We start from the raw sequence: 21,821 nt of genomic DNA, 5'->3' as shown, positions 1-21,821 counted from the left end.
GACCTGAGAAGCAAATTCAAGTACCTGTACGTTGCCTGTAACAGTTCTTTTAAATGTTTGTAATTAGAAAGTGAAAGAGAAATATATCTTCTTTATTAAAAATTCTAGACATTATAGAAGGTAAAAAGAAAAATGACCCCCTCATTAGCTCTCTCTTCTCTCCTACTTCCTGGTCAGGACAATCTCCGTCTGCAGTTTGATGTCTGTGCTTCTGGAGTTACACTACCCCACACTGTAGCCACCAGCTACACATGACTGTTGAGCACTTAACGTGTGGCAAGTCAAATTATAATGTACTTTAAATAAAAAAACACATATTGGATTTCAAAGACTTAGTATGAAAAAAGAATGTAAAACATATCATTAATATTTTTATATGGATTACATGTTGAAATAATACTTTGCTATATCGGATTAAATATCAATATTTAAAAAATTCATTTCAGCTTTCTCTTTGTTTAATGTGGCTACTCAAATTTTAAGTTAGATATGTGGCCCATACCATATTTCTATTGGAAAAATGTCCTACTTTTTTCTATGCAGAAACAAACCCACATACACACGAACACATATATATAAACAATTTTTAACAAAAAATATATATATCTAGTACATGCAGATATGCTCTGCAACTTGTTCATTTTGTTTGAGCCGGTTGCCTGCACAGGAATCTTAAACAGTATTCAGCACAAACCAAGACTTCTGTTTCAATGTCATTGTTCCAAATGGCAGATTTTCACCTAAAGTATAAAAGGTGAAGCATCCTTATTCCTCTGAAGGGTCTTTGGGTCCCTATTTATAGTCATTACTCCTATTTGTTCCATGAGTATCCACTTGTCATCTCTTCCCTTCCACCCCTCAAGCTTGGATTGTTCTGAGTGCCTTAACTATATCTCATCTTCCTTTCGTGTCCCTCTAGCCCCAGCATTTGGCACAGTGTGAATGTATGACATGTATTTTAATTCTCATGAACTAGAACCTCTGTCTAGAGGGTTCCCAATAGAGAAGAGTTTTCATTCAGGTCATTCCCACTGGTCCGAAAATAATGAAAACAATAGCTAACATGTATTGGGCATTTGCAATGTGTCAAGCATTATTATAAACTCATTACACACATTGTCTTCCTTTCTGTTCACATCCCCATGATATAAGTGTTACTGCTTCCACTTTGCTGTTGACGCCTCCAAAATAGATCTCAAATATGGCCACTGCCACCATCATATCTCTTTGCCGTCCTCTCCTGTTAGGTCTCCCCAAGTCCACTTCGCCCTACCTAGCCCTTCTCACCAAGGCAGCCAGAATGATCTTTAGAAAATATAAACTGGGTCATACCATTCCAATTTAAAATGTTTTGGTGGCTTCCCATTGTCCTTAAAAGGTGATTAGGTCCCTGACCCCTTACTTCTCCCTGTGACTCCTCCCCCATTCTTTACAAGGCCTGAAATCCCATCCTCTGGTAGTTCCTCCTCTTTACCCCAAGACTTTTGCACAAGCTATTCCTTTTGCCTCAAATACTTTTGCCTGACTCTTTCTTTCTTTTTTTTTTTTTTTGCCTGACTCTTTAGCTGGCTCACTGTGACTTACACTTCCCCTCCTCAGGGAAATACATTTTTTGATTTCTTATTTTAATTATGTCTCCCTCCTCAAGAATAGGCCAGAGCTTTAAGGCCTTTTTCCTTCTAATTTCCAATCACTCTTTAAAATAATATACTGCTTTGTGTGCTTCACTACTTAACATCTCTGTTGAATGGGTGAATGATGCTTAGAGCGGTTCATGTAAACACCAATGATCTTAGTTCTTTTCAACTTTGAAAACCCCATAATGCCCAGTTGAATGCTCTCTGTGCAAAAGGCATTGTTGGCTGAAATGAATATAATTGAACTCCCACTTTCTTTTTTCTTCTCTTGGTTTAACAAGAGTTTAACAGTTTAGACTGCCATAGCCCTAGTCCAATATGGTGATAGCTCTAGTTAGCAAAATAATGATTACTGAGAGTAGTTTTAGGATAAGTTTTAGCCCAGCAAGTCGATCGATTCTGGGGCTGATGTAGCGCCACATAAACATCACCACTCACACCACTCTTTCCTTGATGGCTACTTCCAGAACCGGACACAACCTGAAGGTCAGCACCACTGACAAAATGGGGCAGTGCCGTTTCTGGGAGGAAAACAGAAAAATTGAGATGGAATAAAATAGGGTTTTTCGAGTTTTTGCATTTTGAACAGTCTTGTCAAAAATAACAAAAGCCTCAAAAATGAGTTTACCCCTTCATTTAATTATTTGCAGAACATATATGAAAATGTCTTTCTCTTGGAGCATTTTTTGTGGGAATCAACTGGAGCCCTGAGGGGGATGGCTGAGAAGGATCCAGTCAAAACTGACAAGGGCAAGCCTCTACGACATGCTCACCTCTCGTTTTGGCTGCAAATAGAACTTAACTGGAACTGTAGTTTTTGGATTTCCTGGTGACAGGGAGATGCAACACTAAAAAACCCAAAACACATAAGGGGAACTCCAAGGAATCAGAGCTGGGGTGAGGGAATCGGGTTGCAGGAAGTCACCGGATGTCATTTCATCCAGCCCCCTGTCCTCAGGGGACAGGTGATGGTAGGAGGGGGTTTGGTGTTTCACCGGCCTGTCATGGAGTAGTTTTTCATTTATTAAAACAAATTCTCTTGTGCCATTGTTTAAATGTATTGTGTTCCACTTGTTTTCAGGGTGGTTATGATACCTCCCAGTGCAAAGGTTTTGGTTGCTCACTTAGCTGGTCTCCGTCCCTTCCTTCTTTGGCACTCTTTTGTACTGGGATGGGGGGAAGGTCTATGCCACATACAACCAGCCCTATAAAGTCCTTCATTTATCCATCCATCAATGCATACAGTACTTATTTTGTGCAAGATATAAAAAAAAACCAAATGACTGATCAACACAGGGTTGTTGTTCTAATGGAACTGAGTCCAGCAGTGGAAACACGTAAGACAAACATGCCAATAGAGGGAGATGAGGGTTATGATGAAGTATGGGCCAAGGGGCTTCCTGTCTTAGACAGCCTCTCTTCCTTCTTTTCTTGACTTCTTATTGTTTTTCTTTTATGATATTTTCTGAGATTTAATCTGGTGGTGGTTATACGGGGCATCAGGCAAAACCGTGGATGTGTAAGACTAAGACATATGAAGGCAGAACAAGGTAAGGGCCAGGTGAGTTTTGCTGCAAGAGCTGAAGAGGGAGACAGAATCTCAGAGGGAAGCTAACAGATTTTTTTAAAGAAGCAGCATTTGAACAGGGCCTTAAAAATTGTGGGAAAATATCTGATAGAAAATTTTGTGGAGTGATAAAGAGGTTGGATAAAGAAGTGGAAAGTCAGAGGATTCAGAGAAATAATAAGGCATTGGGAAGTTCTTTGAATTTTGGGGCCTATTTGCTTTTAACTGTCATGCATAAAAAAGAGTTTAAAAATTCCACAAATGAACCCATGATTTAAATGCATTCTTAGTGAGACATTTGTCTACACAGAATCTCTTCTTTTGTGAACCACCTGTCCTTTAGTCCCTACTACCATATTTTTTCAGACCATAAGATGCACCTAGGTTATAGAGGAGGAAAATAGGAAATAAAATTTTGAAGCAAAAAGTGTGGTAAAATATTTAATAACATAAATAACATAATACTTCACCAATGTAAATGTAAACAGAGCTCAACAGCAGCATTAACAACCATTATTCCTCCCAAATTACGGTGGTGGTGGGGTGCACCTTATAGTACAAAAAATATGGTAATTCTGCTCAGTCTTGGTGATGGGGATGGGGTTTGCCTTCACCTCTGCCCTGCCCTCTACCTTTAGGGGTGGTCATGTGACCCAGTCCTGACCAATCAGAGTAGTCCTGATATCCCACCCACAGCAGTGCTTAGAGATGCACACAGGGCCTAAGACAAGCTAGTTGGAGTCTCCTTGGCAGAGCCATCATGGAAGATACCCTCCGTTTCTCTAAGATGAAGAGCTTTAAGAGTGATATAGGCTTGGCTGCCAGTATTTTTCTCCAAGACAGAACCTTCCTGAGAATGAAGCCCACAGCAGCAGGCTGAGCTAAGAGACAGAGATACAGAATCCAGGTGACTGTGAACCCATAGATTTTGCCATGCCTCAGATCTACTCTTCAAATCCCCATGAAATTACCAATTCTCTAGTCACCTTCTTTCCCCTGCCTACTTTTGGGGGGGGCTTAAGTCAATTTGATGAGGAATTCTACAAAGTACCACTAAAAAGTCCTCATTTATAGAACTGATAAACTGTGTTAACATAAGGGGAATTTTCTTGGATCAGTTGGAATTAAGTATTAATACAGATTGACGCTTCAGGCTAACATCCGGCTTAACCAACTTTTCTTTCTTGCTGAACTGACGGCCTCAATCAGCGACTTCAGTTCAAATGATACAACCACTGTGGTTATCACATGCAGCTGAGTGCATGTCCGGACTCCTATTTTTTTAGAGCAAAGCCTTCAAATTCCTTTAACTACTATTCACCATGATTTTTTTCTTATATTTTAGGAATTTGAGTCCTTTCATTCTTTGGAATCCTGAAATAGTTTCTTAGCTGCACCTAGAATTCTGTGAGTGTTACTTCATGCACATCTGAAGTGTTCTCTCTCCTTGGCTTTCTCCCTCCCCGGCCCCTCCCTCCCCAGCCCCTCCCGCCAGGCCAGAAAGAGGCAATGATAGTCTAGAGGAGTCAAAAAATGTGCTTTCCTGAGAAATAAGAAACTTCTAACGAGGGAACATGTCTGTATTTCTACCACCAAATGAGCGAGACTGTCACAAGTGACAAGAAAAGATGACATGCCCCTCAGGACTTTTCCCCACTACAAACGCCTCTGAACCAACACGAGGCACAGACAATGGTGCAGGAATGCAGTGGCTCCTGAAGAATCCTACTCTCTTACAAAATGAATCAGTTTGCTCTCTTCATTTTATCTCTCTGGGCAACTTTGCGAGAGTCCAGCCGGGTGGTGCATGCTGTAGGAGCACGTATTAGCAAAGCGAATTCCAGCATCTGTGTAAAAACTCCCATCCGTTGCCTGCTGCTGGGTATCACACCACCTGTGCACACTCTTTGACAGGCTTCATTTTAACTTCCTGCACTGTCTTTTGCTGAAACTAAGGATTCTATTTGCCACCTTCATTGTCTGTTGGGTTCTTCTTGATCCTACTTTTGACCCTGCTAATGTGGATCTTTAAATGCCAACAGCAATTTCATACCCTGTTACTATTCTTCCTACATAAGAATCTCACTTCATATTTCAGTAGACTTCCATTGGTAAAAATGCCAGCTTTCCATTGATCAGAAATATTACATCCCTCCCACACACACAAAAAGAAATTAGACAGCCACAAAGGTTAAACACAAGTGAGATGAGCCAGCCTGTCTATCTTTAAACAAGTTCAGGGAACAAATATTTTAAACATAAGGAAACTAGGGGCACATAGCACTTTAATGTCATCTTTTTTTTCATGAAAAAGCTCCTGTTTATTAAAAATTAAAAACATGGTACATATTCTGTCAGTACTACACAGAAGTCAGGATATGAAACCAGGCCTCATTTGTTAAAGCTTCTGGATTCAGCCCAACAGGTGTTTACTGAGGGCGAGGCACTGAACTTTGTGTTCAAAGAGAATTTCCTTTTGTTTTCTGGGGTGATAGAGCTGCAAGGATGTGAATTTGAGCTAGCTGTCCATTGCACTGCTTCTTGTGGTGTGCATTTGGGAGGGGGATGCCCTCCGTCTGAACCCCTTCATGTGTCTGAGAACTCACCTACCTTGTGGACCTTGGTGGGTGGCAGAAACTGCCTCAAGAAGTTGCAAATGCCAGTGTTATCAATATTGCTTTCAGCCAGGGACTGAGGCATTGTCCATTACAGGGACCTGACTTGAACTTCATAGTGGCAGTGGTGACACAAAGAGGGGGCGGGGAAGACTTGTTTCAACCTCTGTGGGAAGGTGGTGGGGGCTGACACCAAGTGTCACCTCCCACTGCAGCCACAGGAGGGGGACCCAGGGAGGCCTCAGTGTGCCTGGCCAGCACTTGGTCATTTGAGGCATTGTTCCTGACCAGGTGGTCTCAAGCCTAGCTTTGTATCCCTCCCAGAAATTCTGTGAACTACCTAATATCCTTTTTTATTAATCCTGCTTCTTCTTAAACCTTTTTATGCAGTAGATTCTATTGTGTGTGACTAAGAAATGTGGGGGATGCACCTTCTTCAATCAGATTCGTGGAGAATGTCATTTGCAATTGGAGCATAAAACACCAATATATAGGAAGGGCGGAGTTAGGGCAGAGGGGAGCCATCTGACAGGACAGTCTCAGTCCTCAGAGGCCCCGAGGGCAGCTTGAACTCTGAACTTCCCATTTCATGAACCAACACACTCCCCTTTGGTCTGAGCTAGTCTGAGGTGGGTTTCTGTCACTTGTGACTAAGCATCTGGCAAACACAATGAAAGTGAATTATTCTTATATACCAGGAATCTCAAAAAGATTCATCCCCTTGAATTAGTAACTGCTTTTCTATTCTTTGGAAGCAATTTAACATGTTAAAAAAACGAAACTAAAACGGTGGTTGGGATTGAGCAAAGGGTTGCATAAGAAAATGCTTCTAGAAAACAATAGTCATGAAGTTGGAGCCACCTTGTTCCAATTCCACGCTCAAATGTTTCATGCCTTTTGCTTTACACTTGAAGGATTTTTCTTTCATCGTCCCCTTAGTTTTATTCTATGTCTCTCTGTGTAGCTTGTCACTTTTCTTTTCCCCGGAGTCTGGAACTGCTTTTTGAGGGGTGAGATTCTAGAATGCAAAGGAATCGGAAGAGTCTGCTCAGCCCTGCATGTGTAGTGGGCACCATGTAATTCTGGAGGGATGAGATTTACACAGGTAACATGACTGGAGAAGAGTTTGTTTCAATAATGCCATGCTAATAGATTAAAAAAGGCATGTGCTCTCTACCCTCTTTGCATAAATGAGGCAGAGCCACTGTGCTTCAAGATGAACCAGCACCACATGATGGTCAGGAACATGGGCTTGGAGTCAGTCTACACAGGAGACTTTGGGTAAGCTGCTCAGTCCCCCTGAACCTCAGTTTCCTTATCTGTAAAGGATCAAAGATGAGTCTGTACTGCTCTGTGGATTAAATAAGCTTTGCAGGGAAAATGTTTAGCACAGCCCCTTAAAGGCTATAACTATGGTAGCTATTTTTTAGAAAACCTTTAAATGTACATATATTTTTCTTAAAAAATATATGCAAGCACTTCTGTATCATTTGCATTTCTGCAAAATGGGAAAAGGACAAACATTACAGTTGAGATGAGGGATTTGGAGACTTGGAGATGCCGAGACTTTTCCTATAACCACAGTCACTGCTAACGTTTGTTAACCACCCAGGTGTCTTTCACGTCACATGGTTGCTTCTCAGCTAAGACAGGATTACAAGCCGACTTTCCTGAATTTCAGGCTCTATTTTCCCCACCCTTAATGGGCCATTTTGCCTATCCAGATGACAGGGTTCTGAAACAAATGGGGCATTGATATTTTGTTCTGACTCTGTTTACATTTCAGGAAGAGCAGGCAAGTTCTGGTTCAGAGCTGGTCAGGTCTCCCTCCCCAGGTACTCCTCTCTGGCACGTTGCTTCTTCCATCAGCTTACCTTCCTTTCCCCTCCTTCCTTCTTGGTTTTGGTTGCCCTGTCTAGACCTTACATGGGTCTCTTCTGCTTTTCTCCTGCCCTGCCCTCCTTTTTACTCTGACTCCATTTCCCCCTCTTTAGTCACCTAGACTCACTTGTACTACTTAAATCTTTAAGTATCTGACCAAGTGGCACCCAGCTAAGACAGCATTATCATTGCACAGAATTGGACTGGCTACGGATTACATCATACTCTGGAAGTTTATCAACAGCATTAGAATAGTGGTGCTGGTGCCAATGGGAACTGACCAGTAGTGGCAGATAGTGCAGGACTCCAGGAGGCTCCAAGGGAACAGTGTGTTTATCTTAACCCTGACTGATCTGGTTAAGAGCCCAGACTTTGGATGCAGACAGACTGGGTTCAAATCCTAGCTCTGCTACTTCCTAGCAGTTTCCTCATCTGCAAAGTGAAATAATACCTCCAAGGTTTGTTGGGCCCTGGCTGGTGTGGCTCAGTGGACTGAGCACTGGCCTGTGAAGCAAAGGGTTTGTTGGGAGGATTGAAGGAGACCTGGCTTACTTCACTCAGTGTCTGGCACTTGGTGTGTGCTGTGTGACACTAGTAGTTATTAGGGTGTTGATTAATCACTGTGTCCACTTCCTCTCCTCTCCAGCTCCCCTCTTTCTTGGCCCCGCCCTCCTTGCCCAAGCAATCAGGACAAGCACACCATGTGATGAAGTTTGATTCTTGGGATAACAAGTGGAATAGTGAAGTTAGGAAATTCAGGACACGTCTTAACCACAAAGGGTTATGGGGGGAAATCCTAGTGTTTCAACACTTCAGGAAACAAAAACAAAACAATAAAAATGTTTAATTACAAATTCTTTCCCAATACAAAGGGAAGTAAAAGAAGGAGATGGGAAATCTTCTTTTTGTTAAAATGCAGGCTCCTGCGTTCTGGATCCTTTTTATAATCTCCCAGGAGGAAGAGAGTGCTGACTTCTCCTTCTATTCTTCAGTCATCCTGTTCCTCTGTCCTTCAGCATAGAGCTGATCTACTTAGACTTCCCTCATCCACGGGAATTCACCACTCCAAGGAGAAATCCGAGGTCCGGAAGATCACCTCTCCAGCTTCTCCAGGCAGCTAGGAAGGCAAGTGTTCTCTTCTGCCCCTCCATCACTCTACCAGCCCTGCTCATTAAGCAGAAGTCCCAAGCAAGATTTACTGCAGCCTCGTCTTCCGCCTATCCAGGCAGCTGTTAACATCACAGCCGCACACCCTTCCTGAAGACAGCTCTGCAGGGTTCTGCTCCTGCTCCGTGCCCGCTGATTCTGCTGCATTGCCTTGGCAACCAATTAAAATACCTCTTTGTGTGTGGCGATATCATCCTGAATTCTGCAAAACCAGGGCAACCTGCTCGGAGGGCTGTGGCGTGCCAGTCAGTTGGTGTTCTGCATTCTGGTTTGACTTCTTTTTCTCACCTCCCAATTACCTCGGAATCCCCTGCGAGCACCTACATGCCATTCCCGACACACCTGGCATTAAGTCAAGAAACACCTTTGTCAACAGGACAGGGGCTGGAAGGGATCCTGGGGACAAAATGGCTGGTATGTTTCCTTTCCTCTAGCCTCAGGAAAGACACCAGGAGCTCCTCAGCCATGAAGCTGCAGAATCCAACTACAGTTTCCTACATTAGAGTAAACATTATGCATTCGGTAATTAAATATTTATTGACTGCTGGTTGTATTTCAGGGACTGTGACAGGTACAGAGGAGAAAAGACACCTCCTTCACCTCACGGAGCCTGTGTGTGCTGTGGAGGTCACCCAGTAGGACGGGGACTCTGGGGCCCAGAAGAGGAACTACGGGTCCCAACTTGGGATTTGGGACAGAGGGCTGGCTTCCTGGAGGACTGAAGGCTACACTGAGACCTGAGGATGGGCTGACATCAGCCGCGTGGGCTGGTTTCCCAATTAGGTGGATGGTTTCATTTGTGCCTTCTCTAACGCGGGCAGTTTGGCTGACACCCTCCACTGGGGCCCTTTGCTGCGGGCACCCCTGGGGCTGTTTGCCTTATATCTCCTGTCTCCGGGCTCAAGTTTTCCTGCTAGCCTTTCAGGGAAGGGTAACGGTGAATGATTCAAGTTCTCTCGCCTCTTCTCTCGGCTTTCCGTGTTGTGTGTGGGAATGGCAGCTGACAGGCACATTTTCCAAAACGAGCAGCCTCGGGACCAGGATGCCAGGACCCCACCACCCAGTGTACGTGCCCCTCCATGCGCCGAGTCTGCAGTCCTCTGAGTCGTGAGTTTCTGTGAATGCCCGGGTGATGAGGACTCAGATTATCTGCACTTTTAATAACTACAACCTCAATAACTTCCCCAAACACAAATACAGGAATGTCAAATTTTGATCTGTAACCATTTTCTTATATGCACATTATTGAGCACAAACCTCTTCTGTGTAAAACAGAGAAAGTAGCATCCATCTCGGTGGGCTGTGGAAGGAGTTAAGTGAGATTCTGCAGCTAAAAATGCTTCACCCAGTGCTCGACACACAGTAAGTCCTTTGTTGAAGATTTATGGAGTGCATCATAATTGCTAGTTTCCATGGCTGTCTCCCCAAAGACCATTAGTGCTTTGAGGGCAAGGACCATATATTACTTGCTTCTGTTCTTCACTGGAACTCAGCAAAGGGCCTTACCCATAAAACGTATCTTGCACATGTCCGATGAATGAATGAGATGCCGAATTTAAAATAACAATGCCCCACATGTATTGTTACCGAGTCTGTAATGTCATGCCCTGTGCTGGGAACTTCACAAGAGTTACTTTGATTTTTCCGCCCCACAATGCCATGATCACTGTCAGCCCCATGTTCACAGTGCAGTGAAATGCAGTCCAGCGGCAGTCAGTGTTCAATGACTGTAAAAAGTGAGCCCACCTGGGTGAGCGCAAGCAGCCAGCGAACCTTTACCAGGGGCTTGCTTTGTCTGGGCCCTGTGTTAAGCACTTTGCAGGTGTCGCCTCATTAAATCCTCCCAGTGTCCCTATCAGGTGACATTACTATTTCCATTTTATAGCAATGATGTCCACAGTTTCGACATAACTTCCCGAAAGCACACAGCCAGGACACATGAATGGACAGCTTTTATTCTGAATCACAGCATTGCCTTGTTTACTTATATCATTGGAAGGCTAAGGTCAGAAGCAGCAGAAAGCTGGAACATATATTTTAAATATGATGCCAGAACACTGTTCTTGTTATTCAGAAAGAAGTTTTGTACCAGGGGTCAATGGGGGAAGGTACTGTTTAATGGGTGCGGAGAACCGGTATGGGAGGATGAAAAAGGTCTGGAGATGGATAGTGGTGATGATTGCACAACAGTGTAAATGCACTTAACGCTACTGAACTGTACACATAGAAATGACTAAAGTGGCAAGCGTTATGGGTATTTTGTATGTATGTGATATAGGTTTGGCAGCATGAGAGGTCCAGGACCACGCTCCTACCTGAAATGCTCCTACCTTCCCTTCACAGAGGAGGCCAGGTCAATTTACCTCTTAATTCAGCGGCAAAACCTTTTAGAGACTCTTCCTTTTGGTCACTGGCATCCCTGTGATTAAGTGTCAAGTAACTCAGTATAAAGTATTTCCCCAAGATAAAAGGAGAACGTGACGTCTGTGGTGTGTGACGCAGGAGATTAGCCACATACAGAGTGGCATTTCTTGCCTTCTGAGAGCTAGCAACTCATGAGCTAAGTGGTTTTGCACCTGGCCCACTGTGTCTCCAGGGGAGTACTACTTGTCACAAAGGTACAGGGTATTTAATAGAGTAAACCACATCTAGAATATTTCAGTCAACATATGACTTTATGCCTTGTATAATGTGCGGCTCTTTCCTCCCCTGGCTCTGTAATGGGCTGACCCAGGGAGAGATTATTTCTGTATCACACAGAGTCACTCTATGGTTCCATAAAGTGCACCATTTATTTATTCACCCATTCCAAACATATCTGAGGTTCCAAATATGAGCCAAGACATAGGCTGGGTGCTCTGAGCATAGTATTACGAGATAACACAAGTTGTCTTGCTCCCCTTGTGCTTGAGAAAAAGATCGGAGGGATGAGAGAGCTCTGGGGTGAATGAACTGGACTCATTCAGTCCTGGACTCTGTCTGGGCCCGAGAGCATCCCTGGTATGAGCTTTCAATGGTGTGAGCTTTCAGGTCAGAACCTAGCACAGAGTAAGTACTTACGAGCAGCCGTTGAGTGCCCTGACTTCTGGCCTGGAGATCTGGAGTTGTGTGACCCTGGGGGCTGACCCAGACCCCGGTGGCAGGAAGCTGCTCAGCAGAATGGACTCATCTTTCCTTGCCTGTGTTTTACCACTCACTTTGGAGTGACTGGCTGGTGTTTCTGCGTGTTAGGGTTATCAGGAAACCAGCCATTTCAATGGAAAACAATGACTGCCTGCCAGTGAAGCAGAGACCGCCCCTCAGTGACCCAGTGAGCTCAGCCATCATCCGCTTGGAGCAGAGATACCTTGCGTGGCTGCATTGAATCCATCAGAGAGATACAGTCCACCAGCCATGTGATGACATGTAACCAGGTTGGCTGTGGAGAGACTTTACTACAGAGTGACTGACATGGGCCTTCCTATCGGTGGTTTTGAAGCAAGTATCCAGTCACCCAGTCTCTTCTCCATCTGAGTTTCTCCCTCTCTCCCAGCTCTCATTCCATTTGAGGTATCCTATCTTGCCTTTCCTCGCACCCACGTGTCCAGAATGGACCCCGCCTTCTCACCCTCTGGCCATGTCCTTCCTGGCCATTAAAACCTGTATTTCTTTAGGAAGCTTCTTTTTATTGGCTAAGCTTCATTCCCTCAAACTGAACTACCTCAATGCCTGACATGTTCATAAACCATCATTTCTTTAGTCTAAGACTTCTTTGTATTAATGAACTTTAGTTAGTTGCAATTTACATACAAAAATGCACTCTTTATAAGTGTACAGTTCGATGAATTTAAACAAGTGTATGTACCATCACACAAAACATTTGCATTATCCCCCTCAAAACTATGGAGTTTTGCCATTTCTGGAATTTTGTATAAATGGAATCAGACAATATGTACTCCTTAGTAAGACATTCCTTTTTTCATGTTAATGCTTCTAAACTTGGCTATATCTTACAGTGAATTCTAACATGGCAGTATATTTTCCCCCATAAGAGCTATAACTAAATAATACGTGTTACAATGGACTATATCTTTAACTTGGCGATATATATATATTTTATGCATGTGTGTGTACATGCATGTATGTATACATACAAAGATGTACATGGACTGGCTGTTTCGCCATTAGACAGCAGCACTGGCAAGGTGAGAATCTTGACCTTGCTGTGTAGATTCCCACAGGGCCATGACCGGATACTACTGATAGGCGCTAAATAAATACCTATCAGAAGGTGCTGATAGGAGTTTCAAACAGTTTTCCAAAAGTATCTTCTAACGGCAAGCACTCACTTAAAACTCTTCTTGGAATGAGTCAATTGACTATTGTAATAGTCAATTGCAACCCAGTTGTAACTAGAACAGGGTTCTCTTTGGGCACTCAGCTATCTCTGCATTAGTACAAGACAGCATTTCTCAAAATTTGTTCCATGGAAAATTAATATCTAATATCACTAAACATGCTACTAAAAGGGGGAAGGGGATATGACTGCCACGGAAATTTGGGAAACTTCCCTTCTTATACTATATCGCCCAGACATTCACAATCTGTGCTAAAAGTTCTGAAAAGTCCTGCAGCAGTGAAAAAAAAAAGTTTAGCTCTGTTTTAATCTCAGGTCTGCTCGACCATGAAGCGCTATGAAATATTCATTAATGGCTTATAGTATACACTTTGTGCAAGACCGGTCTAATATATAAGCATGAGTTAAAAGTAAGAAAGGGAGAAGATACAGACATCGAAGAGAACTGTATTTGAGCTGGTCCCAGCTGAGCCCAAAGCTAGGTAATGGCATTTGGAAGCTGAAGATGAGGATGCTGTTCTCAAGTCAAGGGCTAAACAAGCACTTTTTCTTATTCTATAATATCTTTAGAGTATGAAGGGACATGTGGCAGGACAACCTTTTATAAGAGGAATTGAAAATGACACAAAAATATGCATTGCCTACTTCCTTAGGTGACATGCCCCCAGTGTACGTGGCAGATAATTGAGGCCACGTAAGGAGAACCGTCTGCCCTGCCCATCTGACTGGTCCATCCCACGAGGTATAATCTTTAGTGTTTGTCCACTCTTCAGCCAGACACCTTTGACTGATGAGAACGCTGAAGCAGGGAACAGAATGGCTTGCTAAAGCAGAGAGGAGCCCGTGTGCAGGGATTACTCCAATCACTTCAGTGATGGCCGAGTCCTTCCAGAAAGCGCATTGACCCAACACCCACAGAGATGAAAAGACATCAGTGGGCTGGGTGAAACTCAGGCAGAGATGACGCGAAACGTACAAGAGCTTCCTTTTACAAAATAGTCTAGACATTATCCATCATACATCAAAATTGACTTTTGCCCTCTGGTATACATTTCTATAAATTTTAACACACATATAGATTCACTTAATTGCCACCACAATTAAGGTACAGAATAGTTCATCACCCTATAAATCTCCCTTAAGTTATCCCTTTATATTACATCTTCTCCCAACTCATAACTCCTGGCAACCACGGAAACCACTGTTTTCCCTCACTGTATATTGGTCTTTTTGAGAATTGCCTTTACTTTTGCTATCCTCTTTCCTTAATTTTGAAATGGAGGTCTCTGTGTGTTTATAAGTGAGTGCCATGAACTCCAGACCCAATGGCAGCCGACTTTCTCCTCTATTGTTATTGCTTTGTTACTTGCTGTTGTTGACGCTTATTAGCATCCATTATGTACCAGGCACTTGTACTAAGCTTTTTACAGACATTGTCTCATTATAGCCTTATAAGATATGTACGCTATTGTTATTTCCATTATACAAACGTGGAAACTGAAGGTCGGGGAGCTTAAGTGACTTGCTTAAGGCCTCACAGCTAACAATTAATTGAATCCCAGCACAAACCCGGCTCTATTTGACCACAATCCTTAAACATCATAGTAAGGAATAAACAGGAGGCAATTGTAACTCGGAAGGAAGTATGTCATGAGACACTGGGCAGGGCCAATTTGGGGCCATGTGGTTTTTAAAAAGGTTTGCAAATGTGTATGAAGCTGGAGAACCATCTGTACTGCCTGACTTCTCCACCCCAGTGCCTGCCTTTAGGTCTTCCTCCACCTGCCTTGTGTAGTCCTTGCCTGACCCAGGTGGCACCTGCCTGGTGTTTCCAGGTGCTTTGGATGGTTTCAGTCCCCTTACGAGTGTAGCAAAAACCACCGCTGGTGTCACAGCTCTGTCACAGGACACAGCAGCTGAGACTCAGAAATGGGGCTGGATGCCTTCTGGTTTCTGCCCAGCCTCAATTCCCCCAAGTGCTGTCTGACCTCATTTTTCCCCCTTGGTTGCTTGCAACACCAGCTTAAAAGGTTCTGGGACACAGCCACCTGGTCTGTGTGCTGGAGGTGGCAGGTGTGTTCTCGCTGAGATAGGGCAAGTGAGACAGGAATGTGTGTGGTTGGCAAAGAAGGGAGAAAGTCTGGCCCTGCAAGACCCAGGGCGGCAACGATTGTGTTGGGGACAGTGCGAAACAAAAGAAGGGAACGATAAAAGTTAATGAACAGTGAGGGATGCTGGGAAGGGGAGCAGGTTCTTGCCCTGCATAAGCTGTTCCTTTGAGCTTGCTCTTTGGGAAAGTGAAGCTGGCTAGCAAGTTTCCTCCTAGAATCAACTGCCAGGAAGAATCACGCGTCTGAATCATGGCCATGGATCATTTGGAGACAAAACAAGCCAGAAATTAGGGTACCAAGGACCATCTCTGGAAGACACCTAATTAACAATTAAGGGGGGTGAAAGAGGGCATGTAATTTAGAGTGGAAAGTGTTGAGTCACTTCAATAACAATAACAGGTAACATTTATTGAGTACTTCATCTGAGCCAATCACTGTGCTAAGAGCTAATTGACATGAATCATCTCACTTATTTCTCACAACAACCTTCTGAAGCAGGTATTACAATTACCTCCAGTGTACAGATGGAGAATTGGCGGCCCCGAGGTTTAAGCAACTCACTCAAATTATACAACCACCGAGGAGCAGCAGCAAGATTTGAACACTGATGTTTTTTGAACCAAAGTTCTCAAGTACTTAGCTGTGTTGCTTTGCCGCCCATCTTAATTCAGAAATACTATGAAAGGGTAACAACAAGGAGGAAAGGAGACCCGGCTACTCAGGAGCCCATCATTTTCTCAAAAGCTTGCAAAGCTCCTTTGGCTTGCTGGCAGTCTGGGAGGGAGGAAAAAGTGGTGGGATTTACAGTCAGGGCCCCCACCAGGAGTTTGTTGATCTTATTGCTGGTTTGAAATAATTGCATGCTGTAGAAACCTACAGCCATCTCTCAAGTTTTCTTTTTACACAATAGGCTTGGGAGAGTTTTAGGCAGGTAGGCACAATGGGCTTTTTTTTTTCTCTGTTGGGCTGGCATCATGAAGTGTGACTACTGGTTCCACCCCAGCATGCTGGTTGGCACAGGGAGCACCAGGCCTCTTTGAGCCAACAGAAAGATCTCGATAAGCTTGTTCATTAGAGGAGCCTCTGCGAGCAAGACAGACTTTTGACTTAAACAGCTCGTGGACGGGAAGTTAAATGAACTCTCTCAGACTGCCAGGTTCACATCAAGTCCTCTGAGGGAGGTGTTTTATAAAATGGTACCCTGCGACAACAGGTTATTTAATGTCCCCTTAGAGGAGTACTTGGTACTTAGTATTACCCTGGCCTGGGCTCATCATAGACTCAAGTCCCATGATAAATACCTATTATATTCTCCAGCAAGGACTATCACTCCTTCTGCATTTTGCAGAATGCCTCATGCACAGCAGGGCAAATAAACAGTCAATACTAATGTTTACAATGATAATGATCTTCCAAATGCCTTTCATCTAAGGATCGGGCAGAGTGCCTTGCAAACACTAATTAGTTAAGCCTCGTGGGGGCTCTCTGTTTTTACATTTTCCCATTTTACAGAAATTTAAATTGAGACCCAGCAAACTTAAGTGGCTTGCCCGAAGTCATACAGCACGTTTCAATTAATGATAATGAGGATGCATTGCATTTCCTGTAATGCATATGCATTACATAGCAAATGTTTTCTAAGGTGATACAAGCACCTTGCAGAGATAATTTTCACAGTCTCCAGGAAGGTGGGTAGTGAGTATTATTCACTGTTGACTAGATTGGGTAAACTGAGGCTAAGAGGGCCGGTGAATTTGACTCAGGAGGCAAATCCTCTCTGCCGACTCTCAGAACAGAGTGTGACAACTGGGACCACCCTCCATTTCTACGCTGCACGAATGCTTTTGCACTTACAGCAAAGATAGCTATATTTTGGGAGTAGAACAGGTTGCGGAATGTCAGCCATGTTTACATAGGTCCAGGAAGAGTTTGTTCATGTTCCCATTGAGAGAGGCTAAAGGGATGAGATGAGGCACTTCAAGAAAGGGAGGCTCAGCAAACGAAGGAAACGGGGGGTGGGCAGGGGTGGCCACCAGCTCTGCTTTCTTACATCTTTAGGAAAGCAGGAGCCCTCAGCAGCTTGGTTCTGTGTTCCAGCCTCATGGGCAGGACGTGGTCCAGTGAGCCTCGGGGGATGGGCCACCTCTGGCACCTGGGTCTGATGTTACAAGTCCCTGTGAAAGAGTTCCAGGGACATGCAGTATCTTAACAGCAGTCGCTCACATATCCCCACACCTTCCTCTGCCAGGAGCGGCCTGGAATCCTCTAGGGCTCAAAGACTTGGTTGCTATGGATCCATTGTAGCTACCTTCTCTTAGCCACATAGAAAAAGATGAAAACGTGAACAAAAACATTCAAAAGCGGTAAGGGACTTGCCTCCTCCCAGTCTGGCAACCCTTTCTCAGTGAGGAATGATACTCTACCAAGAGGCAAGTCAGACTCTGCAGAGCTGGGGAGGGGAGAGGTTGCTGGGTCTTAGGAATTCAAAGGGAGATTTGCTGGCAGGACATAGAGCCCATTCTCTACACGATTCTTTATAAACAAGACGCATCTGAGAGAGGTTTGCTCCCCTACCCCCACCTGCCTTTTCCAAGCCTGTGGATTCTGACTGCTGGCTAGACCTAATAGGGAGACTTGAAGAAGGGCTCCAAGCCCTTTCCTGGAATGTGTTTCACACACGCCAGCACAATGGCAGTAAAGTCTGCAGTGACAAAATCACCAATGCCTGCTTCATCCTGCCCTCGTTTTTGAATGTTTTCATGCCCCCATATTGCACGGGCAGCTTGAAGGTGCAGAGAAGCAAAGGAGGGGTGGGCTGTTGCAAGAAATATTTTAGAAAATTGTCCTGAATGAACACACATCACAAGCCTATTCTCCTCCATTGGGAAGGAATCCAACAGACCCTCCCACCCACTGTCACTCTTCATGGGCAGAGAGTCCCGGACGCTGCTTGCCAGTATTAGAGCCCACGTTATTCACAGAATGCAGTTTGACTTTCTAAGTATGCCAATGGCTCAGGCCACAGCTTGCCATGTTCACTTTGGCACACTGACTCCTGGGGTGACAGTGCAAATAATCCCGCTGGACTCTCAAGGACCACTTCCTTACCGAGAGATGTGGCCTTACACAGTTTCTCCCAACAAGACTCATGGCCAGGTTGGACACAGCCCTCAGGGTGCACTTGCACAGCTGGGCAGAGTGGTCCGCACTGTCCCGAACACCAAAAGCACTACTGGGTAGTGTCCTATATGGCTCTACTGGGTACGTTCATTTTGTTACTGTAGCCGCTGAGGTGCGTTTTGTGTGTTTTACTCACTGTGCAAGGTACTTTGCAGCCCAGCCTTTCCTATCAGTCCACCCACATATATGCTTCCCTCCTGCTTGACCTCTGGGGGTCAAGTCTCTTGATAGCTTAGAATGGATTGTGAATGAACATTGTCATAATAGCCCTTTATGACCAGGGTTGGGGCAGGGGTGGGAAGATGGATTCGGGTAAAATTCATACAAAACTGGACGTTTGGGAATTTCTCAGAGACCCCCAAAGCAACAAGCAGTTGAATTTGTTTTCTCTCTCGTTCCCCTCCTTCATGCATGTTCTGTGTACTGGGATGACCTCAGAGCAACAGAAGTAAAAGACCAAAAATATAACCAAGCCGGCTTCCTTATCCAACTACCTTTTGCACAAGAAACAGGGGTGCTTTGACAATCCTAGTAATCCCAGGAAGGGTTAGATAGGCTCAGGGTTTCACCACAGAAATCTGTCTTTGGGGAGCCCTGGCAGCACCTCTTTGCAACTGAAACTGAAAGAGATAAATCCGAACCGCTGGCATACACAAATCCCACCTCCAAGTGGACATGAGATGAACAAATGAGATCTTTCTTACCCCATCCATGTGGATTCTGATATTGGGCACGAGCCGGAAAGAGCCGGACTGCAGAGCTCTGGGGTTAGTCCTGCTTTTCCTGCCGTCCTGCAAGGTCAGCAGGCCGGGCCTGCGGAAGGAGCCCCCTCTCACGGAGCTCTGCCCGGAGCGCACACCATCCAGGAGGCGCACAAGCAGCAGGTTGGCCGGCAGCGCCTCGATGCTGCAAAACACCGGGGTCCTGCACTCGGGGCACCTCAGCTCCTTGCGGGCCTTGAAAATCCTCTGGAGACATGGTTTGCAGAAGGTGTGCTGGCAAGGGAGGACCTTAGCTGTGACGTCGAGCTTTTCAAAGCACACGGGGCACTCCAGAAGATCAAGTAACGCCAGGTCATCCATCTTATTTTAAAACCCAGGTCCTGACCCAGAGGGGCAGAGTCCGCATGGTAGAGTCAGCTGAGCTGCGGGGGCAGAGCCGTTCTCTTGAGAGTGTCAAAATTCCTGCCTGTTTGAAGGAGAAAGGCAGAGAGGGGGACAAAATGTGACTGCTCTGAGAGATATCCACCTACGGGGAGGCAGTGCCTCATAAAGCAGTTCACAAGGACTTTGTGCCAGCACTCGAGTTTCAGATGACTCATTCTGATTCAGTGCTAGCAGGTAGAAGTCCTGACTCCTGCCTGCGGGAGGATCCGACGGAGCAGTCAGCACAGCCACGACTTATTATTCATTACCTCTCCGGGAGCAAGGCAAGAGCAGGGAGGCCAAACGGGCCTATTGAGGTGGCATACCCCCTCCGGCTCCCAGCCAGGGCTCCAAAGGGGTCCTTTACCCCTCCAGATGGCCAGTCTCAATTCCTAAATCAAAGTGTCCTTAGAATGCTGAGCTCTCTCCCTGCCACCCCAGGTTTATCATCTGCAGCACATGCTGCATGAGTTTACCTGGGTAAGTTTATCTGAGTCTCCTGTAGATGTGGAAATAGTTCCTTCACCATGCACCTCCCCCTCCCCTTCATTTTGTTCTAGCAAGATAGAAGGAGAGCTTCTACTAGAAACCCATTTGCAAAGACAGAGACAATAGCCTCAGAGACAATCTTCCTCCCACAAGATAAAGTCAAGCAGCCTGTTTAGTTACGTTGACAGTTGTTTTCAGTTTCAACTGAAGCAGATAGGAATTCTAGATTGTGCAAATACCAAGACGGAGACAGTAGACAGGTGTGTGTGTGTGTGTGTGTGGTGTGTGTGTGTGTGTGTGTGTGTGTGTTGGGTGGGGGCAGTCCTGTTCCAGAAAGTTTCCTTTTGGATGCCTGAAAAGAAGTCTCCAGTTTAGAAAAGTCTCCTGGGAATAGGTCAACTGTCCCCTCTACACCTGCCGAGGCTTGGGTGAAGGCAGCAGCTGGGGAGGTTCGGCAGGAGGGTGGATGGCCCCACCGGGAAGCCAAGCACTCCTGGCACACCAGGGTGAGAGATGGCGCCTCGCTCTCCTGACACAACTCTGCCAAGGTGTCAGCGCTGGGGAGGTGTGGGGAGGCGTGGGGTGGGCCACTAACCTGGAGCTTGTAACCCTGGCTCAGCACGACCCTCTGCTCTGCTCGGCCGGGCTCCCTCTGCCTTGCTTCCTTCTCTCTCAGAGCGGCACTGCCGCGGCGCTGCGGCTGCTTTGAAAACTTTAACAACTCCGAGGGAGTCTTACTCATTTCAGGGGATCGCCTTACCCAGCCCTGTTAACCCTTTCGCCGCTGGGAGGCCAGCAGCGATTCACAGGAGGTTTTCTTTGGGTTCACCCTCTGCAACTGATGTTTCCTGTATGTAACTGAGTTGATTTCTCGGAAAAGATTCTAAAGAGCAAAATAGAAGTCAGCCCCGCAGGCCAAGTATTTATAGTTTATATTTTCACCTTTCTCAATTTCTCTCCCATCTAACAGGTTGAAACACGTTCAGCTGTAAACATGTGAAGGTGACTGCTTATTTTAAACCTTTGTAAGGATTTCTGGAAAAGGTCAGCCACATTGACGGTGGCTATGATAACACAGACAAGCTGGTCACCGATAAAGTACTGCTCCTTAAAAATAATAGCCAGTCCTTGAATTTAGAGATCTGAGAGGGACTTTAGGGACCTTTTTGGTCAATCTTTTTCAACTAAAAAAAGTGCCATGGTAATACATACACATCTTTGAAAACTCACAAAAGGGCTTTAAAAATAAAAGAGAAAGCAACAGCCCCAGTTCTCCCCCTGCCCCCTGCCTCCTGCCTGGAGACTTTCCATAGCCCCATCTAATGCTTACACTCCTATTTCTTGATTTGTCAATAATGTATTTCATGGAAAGTCACAAAGATGATTTAATAAAGTAAATCATAACAATATTTATTATTGGCCCGATCTGTGCCAAGCACTGTCCTAATTACTTCACCTCTATTAACTCATTTCATCCTTTTAACAACCTGATGATACACTAGTCTCTTCTTTACCCTCACTTTACAAAGGAGGAAACTGAGACACACCGAGATTCAATAACTCATCCCAGGAGTCACAGCGAGCGGGAGGCAGGTGGACCTGCTCCTAACTACCATGTCCGGTGGTGCTATCGCTTTAAGGGGAGGAGAGCTATCTGAAGGGAGCTAAACCTCCTCTGATATGGCAGGAAGTC

The 21,821-nt window shown here is 45.0% G+C and overlaps 1 protein-coding gene across 2 annotated transcripts in view; it reads right to left on the bottom strand.

The window, feature by feature from the left end:
* The window catches only part of SH3RF2 (SH3 domain containing ring finger 2), a 121,445-nt gene extending 100,585 nt beyond the window's left edge, over positions 1-20,860 (bottom strand). For both annotated transcript variants that reach the window (XM_028528502.2, XM_036014722.1), the window contains exons 1-2: positions 20,724-20,860; positions 19,199-19,682 (exon numbers count right to left, since the gene is read on the bottom strand). In XM_028528502.2, coding sequence (XP_028384303.1) covers positions 19,199-19,576 — 378 coding nt within the window. In that variant the 5' untranslated portion in view covers positions 19,577-19,682; positions 20,724-20,860. The remainder of the gene's footprint in view (positions 1-19,198; positions 19,683-20,723) is intronic.
* Positions 20,861-21,821: the final 961 nt, after the last annotated feature.

Source organism: Phyllostomus discolor, chromosome 13 (genome assembly GCF_004126475.2).
Source record: "Phyllostomus discolor isolate MPI-MPIP mPhyDis1 chromosome 13, mPhyDis1.pri.v3, whole genome shotgun sequence".
Classification (NCBI taxonomy): Eukaryota; Metazoa; Chordata; class Mammalia; order Chiroptera; family Phyllostomidae; genus Phyllostomus; species Phyllostomus discolor.
This window is presented reverse-complemented; position numbering and strand designations above follow the sequence as displayed.